At 39.8% G+C, this 25,090-nt stretch overlaps 1 protein-coding gene across 22 annotated transcripts in view; it reads right to left on the bottom strand.

Annotated features, from left to right (window-relative positions):
• The window catches only part of ANK3 (ankyrin 3), a 354,155-nt gene that overhangs the window by 115,941 nt on the left and 213,124 nt on the right, over window positions 1–25,090 (bottom strand). For all 22 annotated transcript variants that reach the window (XM_088060035.1, XM_088060039.1, XM_088060034.1 and 19 more), the window contains 7 exons: window positions 24,370–24,471; window positions 23,812–23,910; window positions 23,319–23,417; window positions 19,835–19,933; window positions 16,330–16,515; window positions 14,444–14,542; window positions 4,481–4,579 (listed from right to left, as the gene is read on the bottom strand). In XM_088060035.1, coding sequence (XP_087916161.1) covers window positions 4,481–4,579; window positions 14,444–14,542; window positions 16,330–16,515; window positions 19,835–19,933; window positions 23,319–23,417; window positions 23,812–23,910; window positions 24,370–24,471 — 783 coding nt within the window. The remainder of the gene's footprint in view (window positions 1–4,480; window positions 4,580–14,443; window positions 14,543–16,329; window positions 16,516–19,834; window positions 19,934–23,318; window positions 23,418–23,811; window positions 23,911–24,369; window positions 24,472–25,090) is intronic.

Here is a 25,090-nt window from a genome sequence, read left to right as displayed (position 1 = left end):
AGACTGAGCCTTCCTACTGCAGTGTATCTCCTCACCACCAGACGTGGCTTTAAGGGACCCCTGAGCAGCGTGGGGTCAGCACAGAGCAGCCTCCTCCTTGTACCCCACAGCTACCTCCTCCCTGTCAGTGCTCACCCAGGATTCCCCTTGCATCATGGCATCCTCTGGGCTCCCAAAGCCACAGTAGCCTCAGTACCACAGCTCTCACATCAGGGAGCATCACCTTCTAACCCAGTCTAAGAGTGATGAAACCAAGCACAATACCCAGTAAAAACTTAAATGTGATGTAAATATTCAGCAAGAGCTTGTCAGAGTTCGAGCCAACTCCTGGAGCCTGTCCACAGCCTTGGCAGGAGCACCAGGCACTCCTGTCCCCTGAGCCAGAGGTAACAGCACACATTCCCAGGGGAGCAATTACTGCTGCCTCCAGGGTTTATCTGCCCAGTGCTGCTGAGTGGCTCTCCATGCACACACAGCCTAGCAGGGCTCTATCCCACAGCCTCTCTGTGCTCCAGGTCTCCTGAATTCTTCACTCCTTGCCACTACTGCAAACTGCCCCTTCTGGGCAATAGGGCAACAAACAAGGTTTGCTCTCTCTGCACATACAAAGCACACTTAGAGTGCCAAGGCAGTGCTACTGCAGTTATTTAATATTTTAATACATGTGTTTTTTCTGGAGCAGCTTATGCATGATCTGATGCATCTTCAAAGAGCATATCCCACATGTTTTCATGCACATATGAGTGCTGGACGTGTTATTTAAATGTAAAATCAGTAGAATGAAGATTATAAGCACTTACTGTTAATCCAGGCTAAAACTTGCTTGCTGCCTGCTTCAGACACAAATTCACTTTGGCATATACAGTATTAGACAGCCAAAGCAAATCAAGCTAATTTAATCAACCTCTCTAATTAAATTTTACTTTTTAAAGTCTTTTCTGGAAGCTAGAAAAAACATAATTAGGGCAACATTCAGTAAACATGTTACATGAAGCATTAACAGGCCTTTTCCCAGAATCTTAGCTAAAAATCAGAATGATTAAAGCTGCCCTGGCAGCACATAATTCTTGAGGGGTACCCTTAAGAATTCAGCACCCAGCCACAAATACCAGCTGCTAGACATCTCACACACAAAAAAGACAGCAGAGGGAAGATGAACAGCTGGTTAAAATAAACAATGCAACATAGTGTGAACTGAAAAAAAAAAAAAAGGCATATCTGAGTCTCAAAATAGTTTAAACATAATTTTGGGGATGTGTCTCACATGTTCTCTCAACTCCCAACTACAGTGTGGAGGTGTATAAGAGAATAATGGTGCTCATCAAATCCCAGTCCTAATGAATCCAGAGAAAGTGTGAGATCCAGGATTACTTTTACAATAATTTAAACGAGGATTTAGCCCTTCATGTTAACCTTCTGTGCAGTACTTCAGCACTAGAGTTTCCTGGACCATCTGTCAGCAGCAAACACAAATGCTCATGTAAATGACTAAGGAAAAGAAATCATTCCCTCAACTTACTTATTACTTAGAAAAGGCTTTATGTTAATTTAACTATAAAAAGATTACTTTTTGAACACTAAAAATAAGCATGTGGAGAGTATTCCAGTATCCTATACAGAGCATGGGCAGGAACAGACCACAAAATGCCAGCTGAATTTCTCCCATCTAAGAGTCAGAGTAGAAAATCCTGGCTCTGTTAGTGTTTGGTCAGCAAGACAAAACAGTATGTCCTGCATTCTGCAAAGGTGAAATACAGACATGAAACAGGAGAAACAAAGGCCTAAGAATTTCTCACCCTGAGCAATAGAAAACAGCAATTCAAGATTTTTTTTTTTTTTTGTCCTTTCATAAGGGTACAGAACCTTTGCTATTTACCTTTAAGGAGGTATTTTGTCTTCCATAATCAATCTTTGAATTAAATAATATAATAATGTCCATGACAAAAAACTATTCTAACAGAAAAAAAAAAAACTGCTTCTCTCTTACATACATAAATTATGTTCATATCTTTAAAAAAAACAAACAAAAAAAACACCAAAAATAGAGAGAGGTCCCACATTTATAAATATGGTACTTGGAGACTCACTTATTTTCACATGCAAATCCCACCTGTTATCAAGCTGTGTGTGCATTCAGCACCTGCCCCTCACAGAACACATAAGGCTGGGCTCTGCCTGGGCATCCAGCTGATAAGCAGGACTTGACACATGTATCAGAAAAGATACCCTCAGCTGCTCTTTGCCTTTCAATGCATTCAGCAACGGTGATGCTGTTGTAAAGGATATGACCAGAGCCTTTGTCGTCATGTATTTTTGTAGGGCCATTCTATATCTGGGACATTGGAAAGAAAAATAGTGCTTAAAAAAAAAAGAAATATCTGCAAAGTTGACATATCTTAATTGTTCAGCCTTGTAAAACAACATTGGAACAGGTCAGGTGGGAACAACGGGAGGGATTTAGCAGGAACATGTGTTGTGCCAGCTCAGAGCAATTAATCTTTGCTATTGAATGTGAGAACTAGGCAGGCACTCCTGAAACAATGCCCTTTTTTCACCCAGCACCACGCTCCTCTCAGCCTTCTCTTGCTTTTGATTTCTGAGCCCTGCTGGTACCGTTCCCCTCGCCGATCCCGCAGCTGTGTGAGGCTCCGGGAGCCCCGAGCACTGCCCGCCAGCCCCGCCAGGATGAGGCGGTGCCCCCGGGAGCGCCGCTCCCACTCGCTCCCTGACTCCAGGAAACCCTGCCCGTGCCAACGCCAGCCACTGCAGCCCGGAGTGACACACGAGCAGGAGAGGTTATGCAAATCCCTCCTGACTTCTGGAGAGGATGGGTGTTTGGGGAAACAGGCAGTCTCTGGGAAGAGCCAGAAAAAACATACCAGCGCTTCATGAACCACAGTCATCACTGCATTTTGCCTCACTGGGAAGCTGCGCCAGACTCAGGAGCTGTTAATGCTTCTGCCCTCCTCCTAGATCCTGTTTCCGTCCCAGCCTGTATTTTTAGTTACATAAATTATCCCAGTGCCTGACCCTGGAGCTTGTGATATAGGAAATGAAACAGAGCAGGAATTTTCCTAACTAAAAGAACTAACTTGACTCCAACTATTTAAAGTACTGGTCCCTAATGATTTGGACTGCAGTGGGCCATACAAATACTTGTAGAGGGAAGCAACTAATCCCCCACTTTCTCCCTGCTCTGACCAAATGCACATCTGTTACACAACCAACCAGTGGCCCTCCCTAGCACAAGGTAGAATCACACCCCTCAGCCTGGTACCCCTATGTAGCACAGAGGAGACTGGAATTTCGGTCCAGAAACTGTACCCACTGTCCACATTACCCATGAAAAGTCATCTCATCCGTGTTGCCCAAGTAGAAAAACTGCAACATTTTAGAAATAAATCATTAGCTACTAAAAGTAAAATAGAAGCAATAAGGAAAAACATGTCACAAGAACGAAGAGACGACAAAATAAATTGACCCAGTTTCTGAATTTGACAGAGAAAAAAAACCACATGTGCCTAACAAGCACTGCAGAAAATCACAGACTACAGTAACCAAACAAAAACCCACGAATACAGGAACAGCTGTAGAAAAACTATCATCACGTTAGTAATTTATTTTGTTTAGAATGATTCTGAAAAGTAGAACTTATACAGACTAATTCAAAATGGAAAACGTAGAGGTGATAAATTAATATTTCAAGAAAATTATAATTGTCAAAAAGTTACTGGGACAGCTCTTGAGAGTTACCTCACACAAAAGTGTGTTGCAAAGACTACCCTGACAGCCCACAGCACTACTAGTTCCAGGTTTATTTCAAGATTTTCCTTTTCTTTTTTTTTTTTTCTTCCTGCTGTAAGTAAATAAAATATCCCTGGTTTCGTTGGTTTTTAACTACAGCAATTAGACATAAACATATGCATTGAGCTTCTAAGTCACTCAGGACACTGAGTTAGGTGTCAGCCTGATGGAAACCATCCCTGTGCCTGACACATGTGCTGACAAATCCCAGCCAGCAGCCAAACACCCCTCACAAAGAGCCTGAGTTGCACGAGGCTCATCAGCCACACCACGCTCTGTGACACTGCCTGTGGATAATGAAAGGCAAACACACACTGCAGCTCAAAGCTACCCTGCTAGCATTCAAATTCTGAAATATCTGACTTGAACTCTCATCTTTTAGCATGTTCCTGTACATTCACTTCTACTCCCAAATAGATAAAAGCAGCTCCTAATTAAACACTAGAACTAGAAAGGGAACATGGAAAATGGTTGGCTCAGAGCTTTGCCATCCTTGGTATTTCACACACTGCTGTAAGAAAATTTAAGTATAGTACTGCAATCATTTCATAAAACATAAATGTAGTGCAGCTGTAGTAGACTGTTGGGAAGATGAATGATTTAAGCTCTACAGCAACACACAGGTCAGAGGGAATAATTCCACACAGTCACTCACAGCACTCACTCTTGAGCTTACCCTTGTTTTGGCATCAATTTTTGCTCCTCGATCAAGTAAGAGTTTGACCATATTTGCATTTCCCCTTTTCGATGCAACATGCAATGGTGTAATATCATTCTGTGGAAGAAAAAAACAAGAAAATAAATATGCATATGTCAGTCTTTCATGGATTCCATTTTTGGTTTGCTCACAGAACGAATTATGCCAAATTTGCTGAAGAATAACACAGTTTGTTCTGTGGGAGCATGAAAGTTAAGGGAAACTGTGTTCAACCACACATGTGAATTACTGGCCTGGCATGATTGTGCCTCAGCTCACAACTCTCACTTAAGAGTTGAACTTATGCAATTTTACTGAATCCTAGCGATTTTATCCAGCTGTGGTTGCTTATGAGCCTGTAGTGTGATAAGGATCCATACCTCAATTCACTGGCCTTGTAGGAGCCATAGGAAAATAAACAAAACCATTATATCTGTAGCTCTCATTCAAAAATTATGAGAGGCCAATCTTACTTATTTCTAAACATTATCAGCAAACTCTGAAAGCCTGGCAAGCACCTTCATTTCAGTTCCACCATTAATTTTGCCTAGTCAGTTTGGTCCTTTAATGGATGTAACACTGCGCTTGAAGTGGGGCTGCAAAGAATTGTGTGTGCTTCCCTGAGTGGTGCCTGGCAGGCCGGTACAGGCAGGGATGCTGCACAATGAGGACAGTTACATAACCAGTGCATGCGCACACACAGGCACTTCTTTTACAAGATGCAGCCAGGACGTCTCTTCATGCTCTGATGAATCCTTTATCTCATGGCTTATGAAGGCCACGTCCTGTATATATTTGATCATATGGAGCCAAGTAAAAATAAAAGGATCTAAACAGAGCACGCAGCTAGTGTATGCAGACAAACAGAATTGTAAAGGACGTGTTCCCGTGTGTTCGAGGGCAGCACAAACAGCTGGCTGCGTAAAACCAGTGGCCTGGGACCCAGCAGAAAGCAGCACGTGCAGTGAGTGTGTGTCCTTTGGCTGACTGAATCAGAAAGGCACACCCTGAGCAGCTGGGGAGGGGTACCAGTGTCTGACATGGCTAACAGAGCGCTCAGCAGCGCTTCCTCAGAACTGCACGCGTGCGGAGCGGAAGAGAACCAGCACTGAGAAAAGACCCCCCTCTCAGATGTGACAAGCTGACTCACAGCCTTATCATAACACCAAGTACCTCATGCTACATTTTCATTTACACAAAATTTCACTATGAAGCAAACTCACAGCTACTAGAAAGTACTAATTAATATTAGCACAGAGGTAAAATACATGTTAACAAGGTTAAATGACAGAGATTATTTCTACAATATTAATGATCATTAGAGTATCAAAGTGATGACTGTGGCAGGGTAGCTTCTCATTCCTTTAAAAAGCAAAGCAAGAAGATGCTTAGTATATTAAACAATGTACAGCATGTCTAGTCCTTTCAGGGAGGAAAAACTATGTGATCACATAAATTTTCTGTGAGGTGGTTTTGAAAAAAAGAGTTAATTCTCTTTGACTGGGAGTTGACACTGGATATAATATGGGATCACTACATTACTGTACCAGTCACAAAGAGGACAGGAAAAAAAAAAAAAGAAGAAAAACAATTATGTAGAGATACTTTCTGCTTTTTCTCTCTTCTCAGAAGGAAAGATGTTACTGAGGTCAGAGGGGGAGAGAGAATTCTACTTTCCCAAGAAAAGAAATGGTAAAGGAAGTAACTTTTCTGTCTTCAAGTAAAGAGTACTGCAGGTAATTTAGATTAAAGAAACACTGTTTTCTACTTGCTAATGTTAAGGGGTAAAGAGGTTAACTCTACCTAATAGATCCTAATGTCCTGTTAACATATCAAAATAATTTAGTACTAATAATTTACACAGACGGGAAGAAAAGTGTTTTCCAAGCATCAAGAAAGAAATGGAGGAAGAAGAGATGGCATTACAAAAGGCAAGACAAATACCTGTAAGAAGTCTGGTTCTCATTCATCTCAACACTACACAGAATCTAGTGCAGCACAGGGGTGGGCATAACCACATAAGAATTAGATCCACCTTGGATCTAATTATTTGCAGTCAAAGCTCTCATTGGCATAAATAAAGGAGAGTTGATTCTATAATAGACGGATGAGTGCTGGCAAATACACAGCTCAAAACTAAGAGATGACTTCCACTTAGCAATTAAGGGTTAGATCCCACTGTTTGCTTGCAACAGGGGAAAAAATTAAAAATATCCACTTTCATGTTCAAAACCAAGTCCTGTTCAAATGACATTCATATTTCTGGATTGCTACCAAAACTATTAGGACAGCATATGCCTCTCCCTACTTCTGACAGGGGCGATCATCCCAGCTGGAAATGTGGGGAAATTCTCCAGCACCAAATAAGGACCAAACCCAAGAACTTGCAATCCATCTTTGCTCTATGTGACCACCAGTCTTTACAAAAACATAAATTTAATGTCTTTAGCATCTTGAAACCAGGAGTTACTTTTGGTTGAAAATAGGCAGCAAGTTCACATTACAAAGAGATAGATGGAGAAAGGATGTGATCACTCCAGAAAAATTTGGGGAGGAAAACTGACTACACATAACTTCTCTGAAATAATTAATGGAGTGGGAGAAATCAAGCAAATTAAACTCTATATGTGCAGTGTAATATCTGTCCTTATGGATGACCAAACAGCTCCTCTTTCCTAGGGAAGAGCACTCATTCCCTTGGAAGGAGTTTCCAGGTTTTGTTGTACTTTACTAACCTGATCAGACAGTTAATTAAAAAAATTAAGAGACAAAGGATTAAAAATACCTTCTAATACTTCTAACCTTTTTCACCCTTAACATCTCAAGAAAACACTGTGAGGAAAAGAAGGGGAAAACAGAGAGGAGGCAAGTCTCTATTCAAAATTAAATTTTGCTGTTTAGCTATTTAAGCTTTTACTGGTAGCAAAGAAGGTGAAGTAATAATTCAGATGGCTGAGAACAAATAGATGAAGAGGTACATTATATGAATGTTTGAATAATTGCACACTGATGTTCAAGCCAGGAAACTTTTCTTTGGTCAATACTGTGTTGTACCAAGTTTTAAAGAATCACAGCTAGAAGTTTCATATGTATGGTCCTTCCCCATCTCTCATCCCACAATTAAGAATGCGAACCAAGAAGTGAAAAAACCTCAGAAAACACCATCATTAATTTTTCTGATGACAAAACATAAAGTACGGAACTCAAAATGGAGTTATTTGTACTTGTCACAAGAAACAAGAGATTAAAAAAAGCTTTATAATATGTGCAATTTTGGTGTTGTTTATTAACACTAAAACTGTGGTATCAGCAAACAAAATAGCCACCAAATATAAGGTTCTGAATTCTTCAGTGTATCAACAGCATCTGCTGCCTTTTCAGTCTATTTTTACCCATTTGATCTTCTATAAATTTCTCCCTTTGTTCTTAAGATAGAATAGTAAATCAGGAAATTTTTGAAGATGTTTTCCTGCAGTAATGAAGCTGAAATGCCTTCCAAAAGTTGCCATTAAAATATGTGGTTCAGATCTAGAATTCCTGCCGTAGTGCTGCTTGCCCTTGCTCTTGAAATATTCAATGCTGGGTAATGTCTTAGGTAGACCCCTTGACACTGAGGTCCAATTTGTGAGTTAATAAATTTTACAGGGAATATGAAGCATCACTTGTGACAATAGCAAGCTAAAACTATGCAAAAAATGCTCACAGGATTATCAACTAGAACACAGCCTTTCCTCTCCTTCTTGGCATATTTCCTGGGACATATGACCTGAAGTACTCTGAGACCATACATAGCTCAAAATGCCATGGATTAAGTGCATGCAACTTTTTCTGCACTTCACAACGTTGTGGATGATGGTTTTCCTTTTGTCTCCATCCACTGCCCACCACCCCTCACACAGGGCTTGTGCCTTCCTCCAGAGCCACACAACATCAACAAGTACAAAGGGTGAAGAGTGACTTGCTTTTACAGTCAGTGGCCTTTGCTGTGCCTAATCAGAGGGAAGACTAAGCCTTTCCAGCTGCAACTCTCTATCTGTAATTTCACAAGAAAACTCAAAAACTTTTGAGTTGCCTTGTATTGAGAAATGAGCCACCTAGTATTTCCCAGCTGAAATGAGATCAGCTGCCCTCTGACACATGGCATTATCCATCATAGCTCACCACAGCAGTCAGAATTGCTCCTTTCAAATTAGCAACACAAATGGTTTGGAAGTCAAGAAAAAAATAAGGTTAAAATTGTCAGTGTGCAAAGTAGATCTTATATGGTTACATTTTAATGCATTTAGAAAACCAGGAACTCCCCCTGGCTTTCTGGTGTGCTATGCTGTCCTATGAGATTGCCTCTTTCTCCCATCACAGCTGGAGTCTTACAAGCATAAGGATGCTAATAATAACAAGAAAAGTAAATGTTTGCACTTAGAGCTTTGTATTGGGCTCTGAAATGCACCTTTATGGATGGCACAAAACAAAGGGAAAACCTTTCCTAGTCGTGTGCTGCACTGATTTAAATTCTGACTGAGCAGCTGATCACATCAGGACTGTGAAGACTCATTGCCAGTCATATGGACTTGGTATTTCTTCTTGCTGCCAACGAGAGAACTTACCTCCACCTCTGAGCTCTCCTCCCAGCCTCTCAGTGGAGTGCAGTTTTAATAAGAAAAATTACACTTATCTGATTTCAAATTTCACTTCCTTGATTTAAAACAAATCAGAACAGATTCTTATCAAAATGCTCAGATTAACTTGGAATTTAGTAAGATAGTTCTCAATCCTCAACTGAGAGCAGACTCCAGGAAGAGATTAACATTGACACAGAATGTGTAAGACAGAAGTTGAAAACAGCCATACCGCTATAACAGAATTTTTTTATACAGTCTGGAAAATCCCTGCAGCATTAGAGATTTTTAAGAAAAGAGCATAATGGTAGATTTTGCATACTGGAATTGTCAGCAGCACCACTGCATTGTTATTACCACTATTACCAGATCACAGAGGTATGGGGAGATTGTGGTGTGCATTTAAAGATATGCAACTATGCACCAACACCAACATGTTGTATGCTAAAACACTCAGTATCCTCCCCTGTATTTTTCTGCATTTTAGAACTCGACTTACAACACAGCAGAATTCCTGCAGAGAAAAGTCTTATATTTTAGTAGCAGTTACTGGGATCACTGAGGCTTGTATAGATGTTTCAGAAATTAAAGATAAAAATACACAATTAGATGCTTTCCAGGAAACCCTCAATAGTGCACAATTTTCCAGCTTTTTTCCTCCTCTCCTTAATGATAGTAAGTTTTCTACTGTGCTATTTTAGTTCTTGTGTGCATATATAGTTAACTTTCTTCAGGGTTGAGATGTATAAAATGAATCCTGGAAGAAAAGAAGGAAGGCTATAGGAAGGGGCTCTTATGGCAAACTACCACTGAGGAAACAAAGACATTTATTCTCTTATGCCACTGTCACTTAGATACTTCCTGCTCTTTTTGATGGGCTAATGGTGTTCTGCTTCTCAGCCTTAGGGTCATCATTAATGCATGTTGTCCTCACACCACCCTCAAAATTACCAAACCCTTTCCTAACCTTCCAGTAAGCAAACTTTCTGCAGGCAAATCCCACTCCCAGTGGAACTGAAACCTCCTCTAGCATAAGGAGTGCTGTGTATCAGGAAGGCTTTTCCTAGTGCTCTATGCAGTTTTATGGCACAGTGATGAGTTCTCATTTCTCTGGCAAGAAAGATACAGGGAGAGGTCATCTTCACATGGTGGATTCCCTGGCTACCTCCATCTTCTGACTTGCTCAAGTACAGAGTAGATGTGGGGGTCACAGAGGTTTCTTTCAGCTGCTGCTCTGGGAGCTGCCAAGAATGTTATCCCTTCTTCCTTTCTAACCACTGTTTTCTTCAGAGAGAGGTAGAGCTTCAAAGGCATTTTCTCACCTCGGCTAAACATATCTTTGCACTAGAAGATCATCTCAGACAGAAGAATGCTATCTGAAGACTGTGTGAACCCTCAAAAGATAACTTTTACGTAAATAAAATTCCCAGTTTATTCAAAACACCTTCAAAATCATTAAAACTCTAGGTAGGACATCTGATACAGTTTGATTTAAAGGCACAAGTAGCTGATAAACAATAGTTTTAAAATGATAGGAATTAGTTTTTCCTGTTGAAAAAATTGATAAAATACATTCACTGAAAGGTATCCGGCTAACTTTCAGTTTGTAACTAGGATTCATCACACTTCTCCAACGTCAAGTGGCACTGTCAGCTAAGAGAATGGTGCCTGGAGCTGTTGCAATCTTTCAAAGCCCAAGTAGTGACTGCTTTAAAGTGTTAATCTGGCTAAGGAAAGAAGGCTGACTTCAACCTCAGTTACCCTTTAGCCTCCTCCTCCACTTCTTTAGTTTCTGTGTGATTGTCTCCCATTTAAGCAAGAGGGAAATATGGTGATGTAATGAAGTATTTGAAGTATTTTGGAGAAGCTGGACACATTATAATGAACTACAGAAAAAGGATGATGAGTAGTCATAAAATGCCTGTTACTCTGCAATGCATACTCTGCCAGTAATTGTGACAGGTTTTCTGTTAAGTTTGAGCCCAAGAAGTCAAGCAATTTGGAATGATTGTTTTTCCTTTGTTCCAAAATGGCAAACATCCAGCTGAATAAGGAGATTTTGTTTCACTTAGAATGAGATTAGGATGGCTCTCAGAGTTGCCTCCTTGTTTATAGGTGGAATAAAGGGCATCACAATCTGATTTACTGAAATTATTTCCATCCATTCCAATGGGGAGTTTGCTTTGCCACCTTCCCTGCACTTGCAGCAAAGCAAGAAAAGAAAGCACAGACGCAGAAGTGCTAATACAGCTCAAAGGAAGAGCTGGCATGACGTCAGTCACTCGTCTGCAGGAGTGCAAACCTGTAAAAGTAGGTCCATTTCCAACCCCCCAGACTCTGCAGTCAGCAGGTATACACAGGCTGGCAGGCCCTTTGACACCTGTAAGAGCTCCTGGAGCTGTGCCTGTCTCCTAGTTGCGGTGAAAGAAAGGACCAAGGGAATATGTGACAGCTGAGAGGCAGGCAGGTGTGTGCCGGTGGGGCTGAGGGAGCAGCTGCTACTGAATATCACTGGGTACATAATTTACTTACAGTACAGCAGCACTGCTCACCTCCTGCCCACACACTGAGAGCCATCAGCAAGCTCATCTCTTTCCTTGCCTTCGCTGCTGGAACCTCTTTCTTCCCTCAGGCCTCTTGGAAACACACTGAGAACAGCAGCTGAGGAGATCTCCTTTGCCACAGACTTGCCCTCCTTTTTCTTATGTCCTTTCACCAGCTCTTCATTTCACCACAGTTGCCCTTAGCCTTAGAGCCCTGCCTTCATCCTGCACATCCATTCACATTCCTCCACCTTTCCCCACCCTGACTACACTGATGCTGACAGATTTGTCACGTGTCCTGCCCTCACACGTGTCTTCACATTACCCTGTTCACACAAGCTTCTTTTGTTACCATAATCCTCTCCTCTTGTTCAAACCTCTCCCCAGAATTAGTACTTTCCTGAAGAGTTTGAACATAAACTGAGAGCAAGACAAGTAGTATTAATTTATATTTATTTAATAAAAACAAAGGAAAAATGCACAAAGTGCATTTGACACCCCATCTTAAAAGTTTGCTCTTTTCACTTTTGAAAACTACAGTACATATGGTAATATTTTATTTGGGTTACAACCCTTCCATATCTTTGCTCTGTTGCTCATCTCACAATGTCAGCAACTCAAATAAGGGCCTTGCCTGCAGAGGGAAGACAGCAGACTGTGGATAACGTTTACAGAAATTAAAACAAGCAGCAATGAAGTGGCAATGAGCAGGCTGTACCTGTGGGTCATTTTCAGTACCTGTTTTGCAATTTGGGTAATCAAGGATCAATCAAGGGCTCCACTACTTGGCATTAATAATTGCATGCGCTCTGTTAGCCTACAAATTCACTGCTCTACCAGAACCTAACCCATCCTTCTGTGCAGTGCTTTCTTCCCCTGCAGCCTGATAAGCACTAAAGAAAAAAATTCAACTCCATATTACTGTTATTTATGCTACAATTCTTTCTGTCACAACAACTTTATCTAGATTTGCAACTGCCATGGAGTGGAGATGAGCTCTCTCTGGATGCCCCCACATTGTATCATAAGCACAAACAAGTGCTCAGTGCTCTCTGAAAGTGCTCAGTGCTCCCTGAGTCACAGTCTCAACCCACTGCTCCTTCAGGCTGATGTCACTGCATCTGCACTTCCCCAGCTATCCCAGAACTCTGTCTCCCTCTGATGATGACAACTAATGGAAGCAGAATTTAGAATGTCCAGATCTTGAAGAGGAGGCAAGAATGGCCTTATTACTCTGGATGTGCTCTCCACAAGTGTCCTTAATCCAAAACAGAGCTGCTGAAGCCTAAGATTTATTATTTTATCAAAACAAGTATAGGCAGATGCTATTTAGTGCACTGGTACTAAATGCTGCTAATTGCTATTGTAGTGGCATTGCTAATCCCTAATCTTGTTTCTGAGTGGGAAAGAGTTGACCCAAGACTCCATTTGTCTTCCTTGCTTCTGTGATTAGGGCTTATCAAATATGCAGTGCCAAACCTTAGGATGGTATGAAATGCCTTAATGCTCTAATTGGGTCAGTTAAACAACTTGGAAATCAGAGGTCAATGTTATCAGTGAAAGCAAAGCAATGGGTTTGCAATGCTTGTCATAAAAACTTTGCTGCATGTAAATACGTGCCTTAACTACAGAAGCATTCAAGTTTTCAGCTGTACAAACTATCTAAAGTAGAATACTGCAAATTCACTTTTCCCTTTGTGCAAATGCTTTAAGCAGTATTGTAGTACTTTTCCTCTTGCAAAAGCAATAAACATAACACATGATCAAAATCTCAGAAGAGGAGCTGCTGGATTATCCATGTGACATAATTCCCCTCATAAATATAATCTTGAATTTAGATTTTTTTTTTACTTTTTCTAATTTAATTGAAAGATTGTTCTAGAATCTCATTAGTTATATTTAACATTCATTATTTAGCAATTATTAATTAAATAACATTAATTACTAAGATTTAATAAAATATCTACATTTCTAGACAACACTTATTCATGGCCAATTTATGCCTATTTACTCTTATGTCAGCATTTGCTTTCACTTTGAATGCCTCTTGTTCCCTTGATTTTATCTCTCTATTGTCCTGGATCACTACCACATCTCTTCCCTGGCTTTGTTTGGGTAAGGTTTGGTGAGCCAAAGCCTTGCACAGCCTCAGTTTGATTTTGGGGTTTATTTATTTATTTGGTCTCTTGCCTGGCACCACCATCTTTCCTTGCTCTTCATATTGTACCCTTATCCATATGTTTGGGTTTTAACTCTGTTCTTCCAACTCTAACTTTCCTCTACTGTTTCCTGTCTTTCTTCTGCTTACACTATGGACTCCACTTCTAGGTCTTGTTTCATTTCTACCCATCCAGTTTCCCAGATTTCCTTTATGAATCACCTAGCTCTCATGCATGCAGTGAAAGCACAGATGCTTTATTCACCACTACACCTGATGTTCACTGAAGCAACTGTATGGTGAGGAGAATTCAGCAGGGACACATCACTCCCGCCATATATTACAGCTACAGGTGGAAGCATTTGTGTCACTGGATCCCAGCCCACCTTTTGCAAGGCAGATGAAAATAGCAGCTCCTTTTGATGAAAATAGAAGATTTGGTAGATGAGGTCTCGAGCTCAGGCTCAGTTCAGCAGCCCAGGGAAAGTCCCTTTGCACCAGATGGTAACAGAACCAGTTCAGCCAGGTTGGGCCCCTTGGCTGGTGAGAGAGATGTGCCTCTCACACCTCTGTGCAAAAGGTGTTGCCACACAGTGACAAAGTAAATTAAGCATAACTGACTTACCCTTGCAGTGAAGTCCACAGCAGCACCCCGATTTAACAGCAATGTGGCTACATTGATATTTCCATAGTGAGCAGCTATGTGGAGGGGAGTGAACCCACTCTGCAAAAATACAAAACAAAACACAACCAATAGATACTTTTTAAAAAATATCACAGTAGTACTCCACAATTTGTGGCACATCACTGACAAAAACTAGCAATAGGAGCCTGCTGTAAGTCACCACTCCAATTCTGTACTAGTTTTCACTCACTTATGTTTATTTATAGTATCTCAGAGAATCTAAATAAAAATCACATTGCTATGCAGGAGGGAAAAAAATTAACATAATTATTCTAGAAAAAAAGAAGTTGAATAAAACTTTCAGTTATTCCAGGAAAACAGCAGCAAAACATTTGAGTTTAAAGCAATGATCTGACTTCTATAAGCTTCTAACTATAAATATAGAGTTATTGGTATTATGTCAATCTTGCAAGTTAAATCTTTTAGAGATTCTTTGCAGAAGTTCAAATACAAGTCATTTAATGATATTTGCTAACTGATTTTTATAAATTCTAAGTAGATGCAAATGAAAATAACATCAAAGACTTCTTTAAATTATTAATATGTTTGGTTTTTTTTCCAAGGGTTAGCACCATAAAGATCAGTTTCCCACTGTGGGCAATCACGCTGGGTTACGTTCAGACACCACGAGTTACCACCCTAATTAAAAGATGTTTTACTGATAAAATTACTTCAGCAACTGATTTTCATATTTAAGTAGTTTTACTTCCTTTTAAAATAATGCTAAAACATGCAGCAATTCCATCAGTCCTGCAAAGTATGAAACCTTATGGGAACTAGATGCATTTCTAAATTTTTAGCAAGCCATGCTAGCTGCCACTGCCTTGCTTTGGGAGTTTTGCAGCTATAAAACCACTCTCAGATCATTCTATTTGCTGACACCATCAAGGTAAGTGTCATGCAGAAGCCTAGAATCAGACCTGGATGCACAACATAACAGGGTTGTCTGCAGCTCTTAAAACATCTGATAAACATATGCTCCATGAGAATCCCTGGAAACTCCATCTCACGTAATCTGGCCCTTTTATGATGGCAGTTAGTTCCCAAGAGTGCTTCACTCTTACTTTTAAACCCTAGTTTCAGCTGCAGAAAGCCCTGGTCTCTCAACTACAGTCTTCTCTAGCACATGCTACTTCATTTCATCTAAAGCAGGTGTCTATCCTATAATATGCGATGCAGACAGGAGGGAGAAATGATGCAGCAGCACTAAGTCATGGAGAAGTGATGATGCATATATATATTTATATATACCTCTGTTGTTCTATTCACCATCATCTAGGTTAACACATTTGGAAGCAAAGAGGGGGAAAAAATGAACGGTTAGTCCACCACTGGTGACATGGATGCAGAAAGCTTCATGATGGCTGTGTGGCATGGCAGCTCGGACAGCAGCACACCCAGCACACACTGGAAGCTCCACAGGGTGGAAGCCGAATGAGCGAGTACTTCGAGTGCTAATTGTTACATGTTTACCAAAGTTCTCCAAGTAGCAATTGCACAGACAACTGATCAAATGACTTAACTGTACAGTACCTACAGCTCACCACTGCTTTCAGGAGGGGCTTTAATATCCAAGAGAATAATTCAAATAATATTTTGTTTACTATTTTTCATTTGCAACGTTTCTACAAGATAAATTAACCTTGATTTAAACAGAAAGGGCATGGGGGAGAAAGAGGAAAAGGAGGCAAATCAAACGTTATTCTTTATCAGGTGTTAGAGGAGAAATTCTGTGTAACCACAGCAAAAAAGTACACCGAGAGATATCTCCCCTGGATGTTGTCAGCACCTGATAGCATCAAACCTTCTAGTTTTTCCCAACTGACCTTTGACTCCACGTCAGCATTGTGGTCATTCTGCAGGAGCAGAGCCGCTGCCTTTGTGTCATCCTTGCGAGCTGCTATGTGAAGGGCAGGAAGGCGGACTTTCCCCTTTGTGTCATTTTCCAGCAGCAGGGAAACCACCTGGTCATGGCCTTGCTGCAAAGCCACTGCCAAAGGTGTGAAACCATCCTGCAACACACAACAGGCACCATCAACGCATGTTCCAAACCTTCCACAGGGTGGGAAGGGGAAGCAAAGAGATCCCAGTGCTACGAACAGAGCTGGTGCAAATTCAACCAAGTGTAATACAGCAAGTCAAAAGTACCCTGCAATGACCCTAAAATTGGAATACAATGCTGGTGAACAAGGTTCCAAATACTCTAAACACCTTTCTGGCACTCCAGACACAACATAAAATTGTAAGACACAAATGACTGAGACTTAAGGAAAAAAAAAGAATGAAATGACAAATTTACAGTTAATTATACAGATACTTATTTATGTAAGCGCTTAATTATATAAAAAGGTATAAAAAGCTGGAATACTAAAATTACAATTGCTAATGATGTCTCAAAAGTAAATTATCATCCATTCCTTTCAGATTATAATCTACATTTTTATGATTATTTAAAACAAACCCAAACAACTAAACAAACCAAAACAAACAAAACACTTGAGCTCTACCCTCTAAAATATTTTATATGTGGATTTAAAATACAATAATTGATCAAGAATACCACATTCTCCTAATGTAGTGATGTTCTACTACAATTTCCATTTATGAAAATTTATATAATTTGATAGACAATCCTCTTATAAAAAGAAGTTATTTCCTTTCAGATTTGCTAATAACCAAATTGGTGGAGAATAAAAAAACCTGAAAAACAGAAGGTTTTTATTTAACAGATTTTAGAGCAGATTCCTCAAACACATAAAAAGTACAGCCTGGGATTTATAATTTTATGTTTCAATTTAAATTTTATCTTATGGATTCTTAGAAAAGTAAAAAATGGAGGAGTTGTCATTTACATCCTGCTCCATCCCAAACATCTGTCATTGCAACCCAGCACATCTAGCTTTGTCCAAGATAACACCCATAAATCACTCAAAAAATTACAAAGGCAAACTACTTGGGATATTTATTTATTCAATTTGTCTCCTGATGAATATATCCAAAGTTTGTATTGCAGTTTAGCAAGCAAACATGTTCTTTCCCTTTTCAACTACTGCTATCATAGTGAAACCATGTAACTGTGAAATAAAAGTGCAGTAATGACAGAGAAAAAGGTAGATCCTCATTCTATGTCAACAGTGCAGAGCTGAAGTGCTAACTTTTTTACTTCTGTTGTGAAAAGTAATGTTTTCAATATGGAATTTCCCTCTCTAGCAGAGAACACCTCAATCTAGGATGAGAAACAGGAGGGGTCCTGAAAGAGAGAGCTTTTTCAAAATTTTTGAGGGGAAGAAAATCCAAGAAAATTACTGAACTTCCTGGGTCCCAACAAGCAATTTCCACCACACCCTCCCCGCCCCCCGAGGAGTTTTGTGCTCATTTAACCAGGTTTCCCTGCTGCCTGCAGCTCCCAATCCTCCAGAAGCAAGGGCAGGGCACTGGGCTGCAGTCCTGGGGTGAAACAGCCACAGGGGCACGGGATGTGAAAAATGCTCTGCAGCCCTGAGGGCTAAAAAACCTTCCTGAGCACCCCTGCAAGAGGCCTCTGGCAATATTACTCTACTGTACATGCAGAAATGGGGGCTCTTGCCTGGAGAAACCCTGGAGACCTTGGCTTCTTCCTCTATTTACACATCAAAAAATTCAACCACTTCATAGAAAATTGGTGTAGACACCCACAACATATTTTCTGGTAGGGAAATAGAACCAACTATTTTCCTTTAATTAGATTAAAACACCATGATTAAATAGTAACTTTTAAAGAATATTTAGCTAAGTGGAAATCCTTTAGTTACGAAAGTTTTTGTTCTTAGAATAATAAAGAGAAATCGTATTTGTAAGAAAACTCGGACGAAGAGAAAATAAGAAAGAGCCTATAAGCAACTATCTCAAACAAGGAAAGCAACAAAAGTGCCACTGTTTTGTAGTCTGCTATCTTCAAAGGAATTCTTCATGGATAAAATTAGATTGCACCTTATCATCAAGCTGAAATGGAAAACTCTCAACCTAAACTGACATACAGTGCTCAAGGGAAATCAACACCAAACAAAAAAAACCAAGTACCTCTTCAAAATTTTTAAAAAATTTCTTTTCAGAAAATCATACAGTGGCAAGAGTTTTTTCAGAATTCAGAACCTATTGTACATCTCTAGGAGTTCCAGGTCTTCTTTCTTTCCAAGTTTTTACAAGGAAACAGAAAACTGTGCTAGGAAAACTAATTTTCAAATTATTTCCCAGATGTAAAGTATTTCATTTTGGTATTTCTTGACTTTGATATCCTTAAGCATTTACAGAAAGTGGTTCTGATGAACACTTCTGGTTATAACTAACATTTAGTGATTTTGGAAACACTGTTTTGATCCATTAGCGATTCATTTTTCCAAGTGGAATAAGGAATAAGATTTATTTTCTACATCATTACACAGTGATACTATGAGGTATAGTGACAATAAATTAATTGTGCATTTAATATTTCTCAAAAACTAGGCCTTTTTCAAATAAGCAGTATCTCCTTCATGGAAACAGTACTGGTAGACCAATTAGAATTCAATAATTATTAAAGACAGCACATACTGAAGTACTTTTCTATATTTTGGTACCAAAATCTTGGTAATAAGACAACTGAAAATTCACCAGATTCAGTGCATTTCTCAATGCCATATATTTACAACTATTAATATACAAGTTATTTATTTTCCTCACAAGTTGTCTTATTTGAGTTAGAATTAATTTTGTATTTGAGTTAGAAATGTTCTTTAAAGAAATAAATACAAAGTGTTCTAGAAAGATCACAGAACACCTTCAAGGATGGATCCTGCATCTTCATATCAGCTTGAAATTCTCACTGCAGCACCAGGTGGGGTAACAGGGTGAGAACCAATGTGGTAATGAAGCAGTTCAGGAAATGTCCCAGTCAGCCCTGGGTTTTCTCTGATATCCCAGGGCCAGTCCAAAGCCCAGGTGAGCAGTTGTTCTTGCCTCATGGTTGCCACCCTTCTCATTACTCACTATTTTTAATAGAAGCACAGAGAACTTTTATATTATATACACGGCTTCCCTCTGTGAGCACTTAACCTGAAAGATTAGCAGTTATGACTAAGTACACATCCATATTTAGAACTGTCTCTAGTTAAAGTAATTTTTTAAAATTTTATAAATGGTGAGAGTTTAAATTGCTGAAAAACCCATAACTCTATTCATTAGCACACTTCACAGAGACAGCTTTTTATTCCTCTTTAATTCTGCATTTAAAAGACTGGTTTGATATAAGCTGGCAGAAATCACTGCTGAAACACATTTTGCTTTGTTCATAAAGTGTCAAATTCAAACTTTTACCTCTGTGGCAAGGCTTTGACTGGCACCATTGTCAAGAAGAAACTTAACAACCTCCAGGTGGTTTTCTTGGGCTGCCATATACAATGGAGTGAAGCCATTCTGAAATATGAAAACAAGAGTGTAAACACCCCACAAACGTTTTATACATAAAACAGATCTGCCAAATGAGGGAAGATCAGGTGAAAAGCAAAAAAACTGTTTGCTCACAGGTGAGTTAATGGCATGATCTACACTGGCTTAAGTGAAGATGGGATAAGGGAGAATAGTAAATACTATTTAAACAGACACAGAAGAATCTTTCAGCTGACCAGATACAATTCCCACAGTTAAGTGAGAACAATTCCTTTCACATCTCTTGTGAAGCTAAACTAAAAATCAATCTGGACAGATGATTTGGTGGCAATTCCTGATAAATACAGCCACAGCACTGGAAATGCAGAACGGGACAGGGAAATACAATACAAGTGTGTGGCAAAAGCAAGCACAGTGACTCTTCGGAGTAAATGACATTTTTTTCTCTTCTTTCCATTAGCTTTGACTTCTCTTTCACTTGTGCCAGCTACTTCTGCCTTCCATCTCCTGAAAGAGCTGCCTTATGGGCTACTTCATATTTTAGGCACCAGGAGTTGTGAGGATCATTGGTTCTCAGTTTGAGACAGAGGCTAATCAGTGTTTCCAACCACATTAGTGCATCTCTCAAATTATGCTTAAGTGACTGATTTCAATCGATGCAATACAAGTCTTAGAGGCTGCAGAGTTTAACTCATTCTTTGGCGAATGTCTTTCTCCTACAGTCAATGTTTTTGTCTTTGCCTGAACCGTAAACAGGTCACAGCCTGTCAGAAATTGAATTTTTCAGAATTAATATTAAGGCAATGTATTTTTTACCTTTTTTTCTAAGAATTTCTGAAATCTCTCCTACAGTTGCACAGGACATTGACCTAGATTTTGCAGAAAACCAACGGGGCTGAAAACAGATGAACTCAGAGGAGTTTGGCCATATGTTTACATCAAAGGAAAAACATCAACATTCTGGGCCCTGGAGATATGTGGAGGGAGACCACAGCCTCAGACCTATGGCAGGGAAATTGGGCTGAGCTGTAGCAGCCAGAGTGGAACAGCTGAGAGACACCTGACTGCCACAGCAGCGGGGCAGAGGGGCAGGGCACATGTCCAGCACCGAGCACAGGAGAGCACAGGTGACCTGAGGCCAAGCACGCGGCCAAGCTGGCAGCGGGAACAAAGAGGAGGTCACAACAAAGGACAGTTGGAGAGGAAACACATGTTTGATCCAAGAGGAGCTTTACCACCAGCAAGGCACCAAGCAGCTGTGAAGCCACATGTTTACAAGGCCTGCACAGGCAGCAGGGCCTGCTGCTGTTCCAGGATTTTGATATTTTGGTCTCTATTCAGGAAAACACCGCTACAAGCACAAAGCAGGCACTGAAGGGCTCACAGGACCCAAGCCCAAAATTAGATACATGTTAATGCATTGTCCAGAAGAGAGGTTCAACAGCTCAGTTACTATGCAGTCAAAATTCTACTTAATTAAAAAACAGAGAAGCTAGGAAGCACTTGCTAATGTACCTCATATGTCAGACTACAAGTTATTACAGTGAACAGCAGTTTGGTATCTATCCCTGTCTTTTCATGGCATATTCTATATCTATTTACTAACTCAGCTGGAAACAAAGATTAATTTTTTAGTTTCAAACACTTGCAATTAGAAAGGAAGCTGGAAGCACTACCTAATTTTTAATTTAATGAAATAATTAATAAGCAAAAATTCTCAAAACCAAATATAATTAGCATTTGGAGGCAGAGCAGAACCTTTTCTCCTAGGGTAAGTTTTTGTAGGGTTTTAAATATCTTTCCACCCCATACTTTACATTTACTTCTCTCTTTAAAAAAGGGCTGGAATTGACAGCCACAAATCTGAAAAACAATTTTGTCTTGAACAGTAATAAATAGCCCTTAGAAGAGGTAAAATTCAGCCCCAGCACAAATTTATGGCTTGTTTTTTTGCTTTTTAACAGACAGGAAGATTTTGGTTAAAGAAGGCCTAAACCTGGGACCGTAAGCATGGAAGAGCTGTTACCTTCAAGGAAAGAGGAGGCAAAGCTCAAGTGAAGCTCAGTACCACAGACCAAGCTGGTCCAGGGCAGTTTGGTAACAGAAAGTACCCGGGACCTCCTCAAAAGCTGAATCCTGGCTGGGGTGTCTCACTGCCTGGTATTGATGTGGAATGGTCAATAGATGTGTTACATGGGTGCTCCAAGTAATGGCATCAAAGGCCTCCACAATGGGGTGGGGGAGAAATAAATCTTTAATTCTGGTATGTTAGCAAAGTAAGAGTAACATGTGGCAAAACCTTAGGGTGTATGGACAATGCAGTTATATAAGATGTTTACAATCTCAGATTATTTTTAGTTTCAGGCCGAATACACAAATTCTCAAACACAAGCGGAAAAAATCTTATCAATCCCATCTTAATTTCTTTAACAGGAAAGCCATGGCAAATATTTCTGCTCTGTTTTACTTCTTAACAGCAATGGGAGACTTTACCTAAAAATCTTTAATGTTGTTTTTCTCTTTAAATTTAAGTTATATGGTTCCTGGAACCAAATAGTGCTGTATCAAACTAGTATAAAGGAGTAAGAAAGAAGAACTGAGTAATTTATTGCTTTTGTTCAGGTGGAAAAAACCATGAACTACAGACCACAAATAACTAACATTCTTGAAATCCATCCTGTTAAGCATTTTGTTCCTATTATTTGAAAGTTCAATAAAAAACTTCACCCTCCTTCTTTAAAATGTAATTTTTAAAACAAACATTTATTTTCATGCCCACATCTTTATAATACAGAAAAATTGTAATCCTGGGCCAGATGAGAAGACTTGCTCTTCTCTGACACTGCCTGCCAGCCCCTGAGCAGAGTGAGTAGGATTGGGGTGGCATGCAGGACATCACTGGCAGAACCACATGACTTTCAGCAATCTGTAGTTTATGCATTTTTTGAGCCAGAGTTTTTCTGTTTCGTTTTACTGCTTTGCTTGTAGCATCAGTGCTGTTTTCTCTCATTTCAAATTCTCTATAACTGACCTAAACATTTCTTCAAAGGACTAGAACCAGACTTACAAACTCTGCATGTGCCTGCAGTACCTCCTTGTGCAAGGAAAGGGGATGGGCTCAACTAAGCTTGAGACAGTGAATTATGTGAAACAGGATCCCTTTGAACATGTTCTCTCCCACTCTCCTGTTCTATCGCTGTCTCTTCCAGCTCTAACAAGTAGCAGCTCGTAGGACACTCCTAGGGCAGATCTGAGGTTGATCTCACTGACTACCCAACCCTATTTTCAAGTACCAACATTAACACAGTAAGATCTACCAAATATATTTGCTAATATCAGAGTTTCTAAGAGACAAACAATTTTAATGTCAGCAAAGTTGTTGGTAGTAGCAAACAGAGACGTATGGGTTTACCTGAGACTGTGCATTGACATTGGCCCGATTTGTAACCAACACTTTGACGACTTCTGCTTGTCCAGCAAGGGATGCTATGTGCAATGCAGTGTTTCCTTTCTGGAATTAGAGATAGTCACATTTGAAAAGAGTACAAAACCTGAGCTTGAATACATAACAATACACTCAAGAATATCTTCCACTTTAGAATATAGTATTTCTTGCTGAATACTTTCTAATGGGTGTGTTATTCTAAAGACATGGCATGGACAGAAACCAGAACAGGAATCTACAGTTTGTTCAGTAAATCTCCACCCTAGCAAACTCTTACATTACTGTCATCCACTATCATACATAACTGTTTCTATTAAACAATTATTGAGACATACACACACACCCCACCAGCAGTGGAGAATGGGCAATTACTGCTGCAGCAGTCTGTAATCATTTGGCCAACACCTCATGCCCAGGCCAGCAGTGTGAACAAGGGAACAACCAGATAGGCTTGACTGACCTTTGTGGCTGCATCCACACTGGCACCTCGCTGGATCAGCTCAGAGACCACTTCTACATGCCCTTCTTTGGAAGCGAGATGGAGAGCATTCAACCCATTCTGATTTAAAGAAAGGGAGGGGAAAAAAGAAAAGCAATTAGAAGGATTACCAAATTTTCCAGATTACCAAGCATATGAGACAAATTATAACTATCCCACTGAAAGGACTGCTTACAAAAACTACACTTAGGTAAACTTTACAAAAACTAGATTATAAGAACAGAGTAAGAATTAAATCAAGATATACTGGCTCTGGAGTCTCAAATTCTGTGTTCTGTTCCATGATCAAATGCAGTACAAATGGAATGAAAGATAAGGTGGAACATTCTCCAAGTGCAAGTGAAATGGTGTCTGGGTAAAGGGTTTAAAAATAAAAAATATTAATTGAATAAGATATGTAAACATGGTTCATCAAAAAAATAGAAATTATCTTTGACATGAAGTGCAAATATAATGAGAAATCTGAAAAATGGTGAGAAAAGTATTTATCCAGAAAATTTGACCAAAATATTCTTCGACCTGATTTGAAATGTTGATGTCCACTCCATTTTTTAAGTAGTCAAGAGCCTTTTCCAAGTTGCCAGCTCGAGCTGCTCTCAGGTAACTTGCATTTGTGTCAGACTACAAGAAAAAAGGAGAAAAATTAGAAATTATGGCACAGTATAAAAACACATTTTGGTGGCAAAGAAATGATACAGCATATTTTACATCCACTCAACTAGTCATTAAATAATCCCAAAGCACTTTATCAAATGTGGGTCAAATCCCAACCAGGCAGCACGAGGCTTGACTTCACACATGAGCATGAATTATGGAGCACTGTCTCACACGCAAGGCCAGAGGCCGGGGACACATCTGGCACGCAGTGTGGCACACAGCCATGGGGAAGCTCAGGACTGGGCTACAGGGAAACCATGCCACTCTGCAAAGGTGCCACACTACTTTTAATGTCCAAGCTGAACAGACCCAACCAGTACTCTGATAATTAATCTGAGAAATTTTTTTTAAAAAAATTCAAAATACTCAACCTTGAAGGACTGGATTGGTTAAAAAACCCATGGATCTACAAATGCACACATTTTAAAATCTCATGTCTGCTAACATTTTGCTTTATTTTCTCCATTCTCCTTCATTTCACAGCACATTTTATTGACAATGCCTGCCCACATTCAGTGAAGAAGCCAGAAATCTCTAAGTACAGGGCCATTATATAAATGCATTTTCCTTTTTTTCAGACTTT

Source organism: Pseudopodoces humilis, chromosome 9 (genome assembly GCF_049639895.1).
Source record: "Pseudopodoces humilis isolate 2021_Gansu_Grassland_sample_001 chromosome 9, ASM4963989v1, whole genome shotgun sequence".
NCBI lineage: Eukaryota > Metazoa > Chordata > Aves > Passeriformes > Paridae > Pseudopodoces > Pseudopodoces humilis.
The sequence above is the reverse complement of the archived record's forward strand: the minus strand, read 5'-3'. Positions and strand labels throughout refer to the sequence as shown.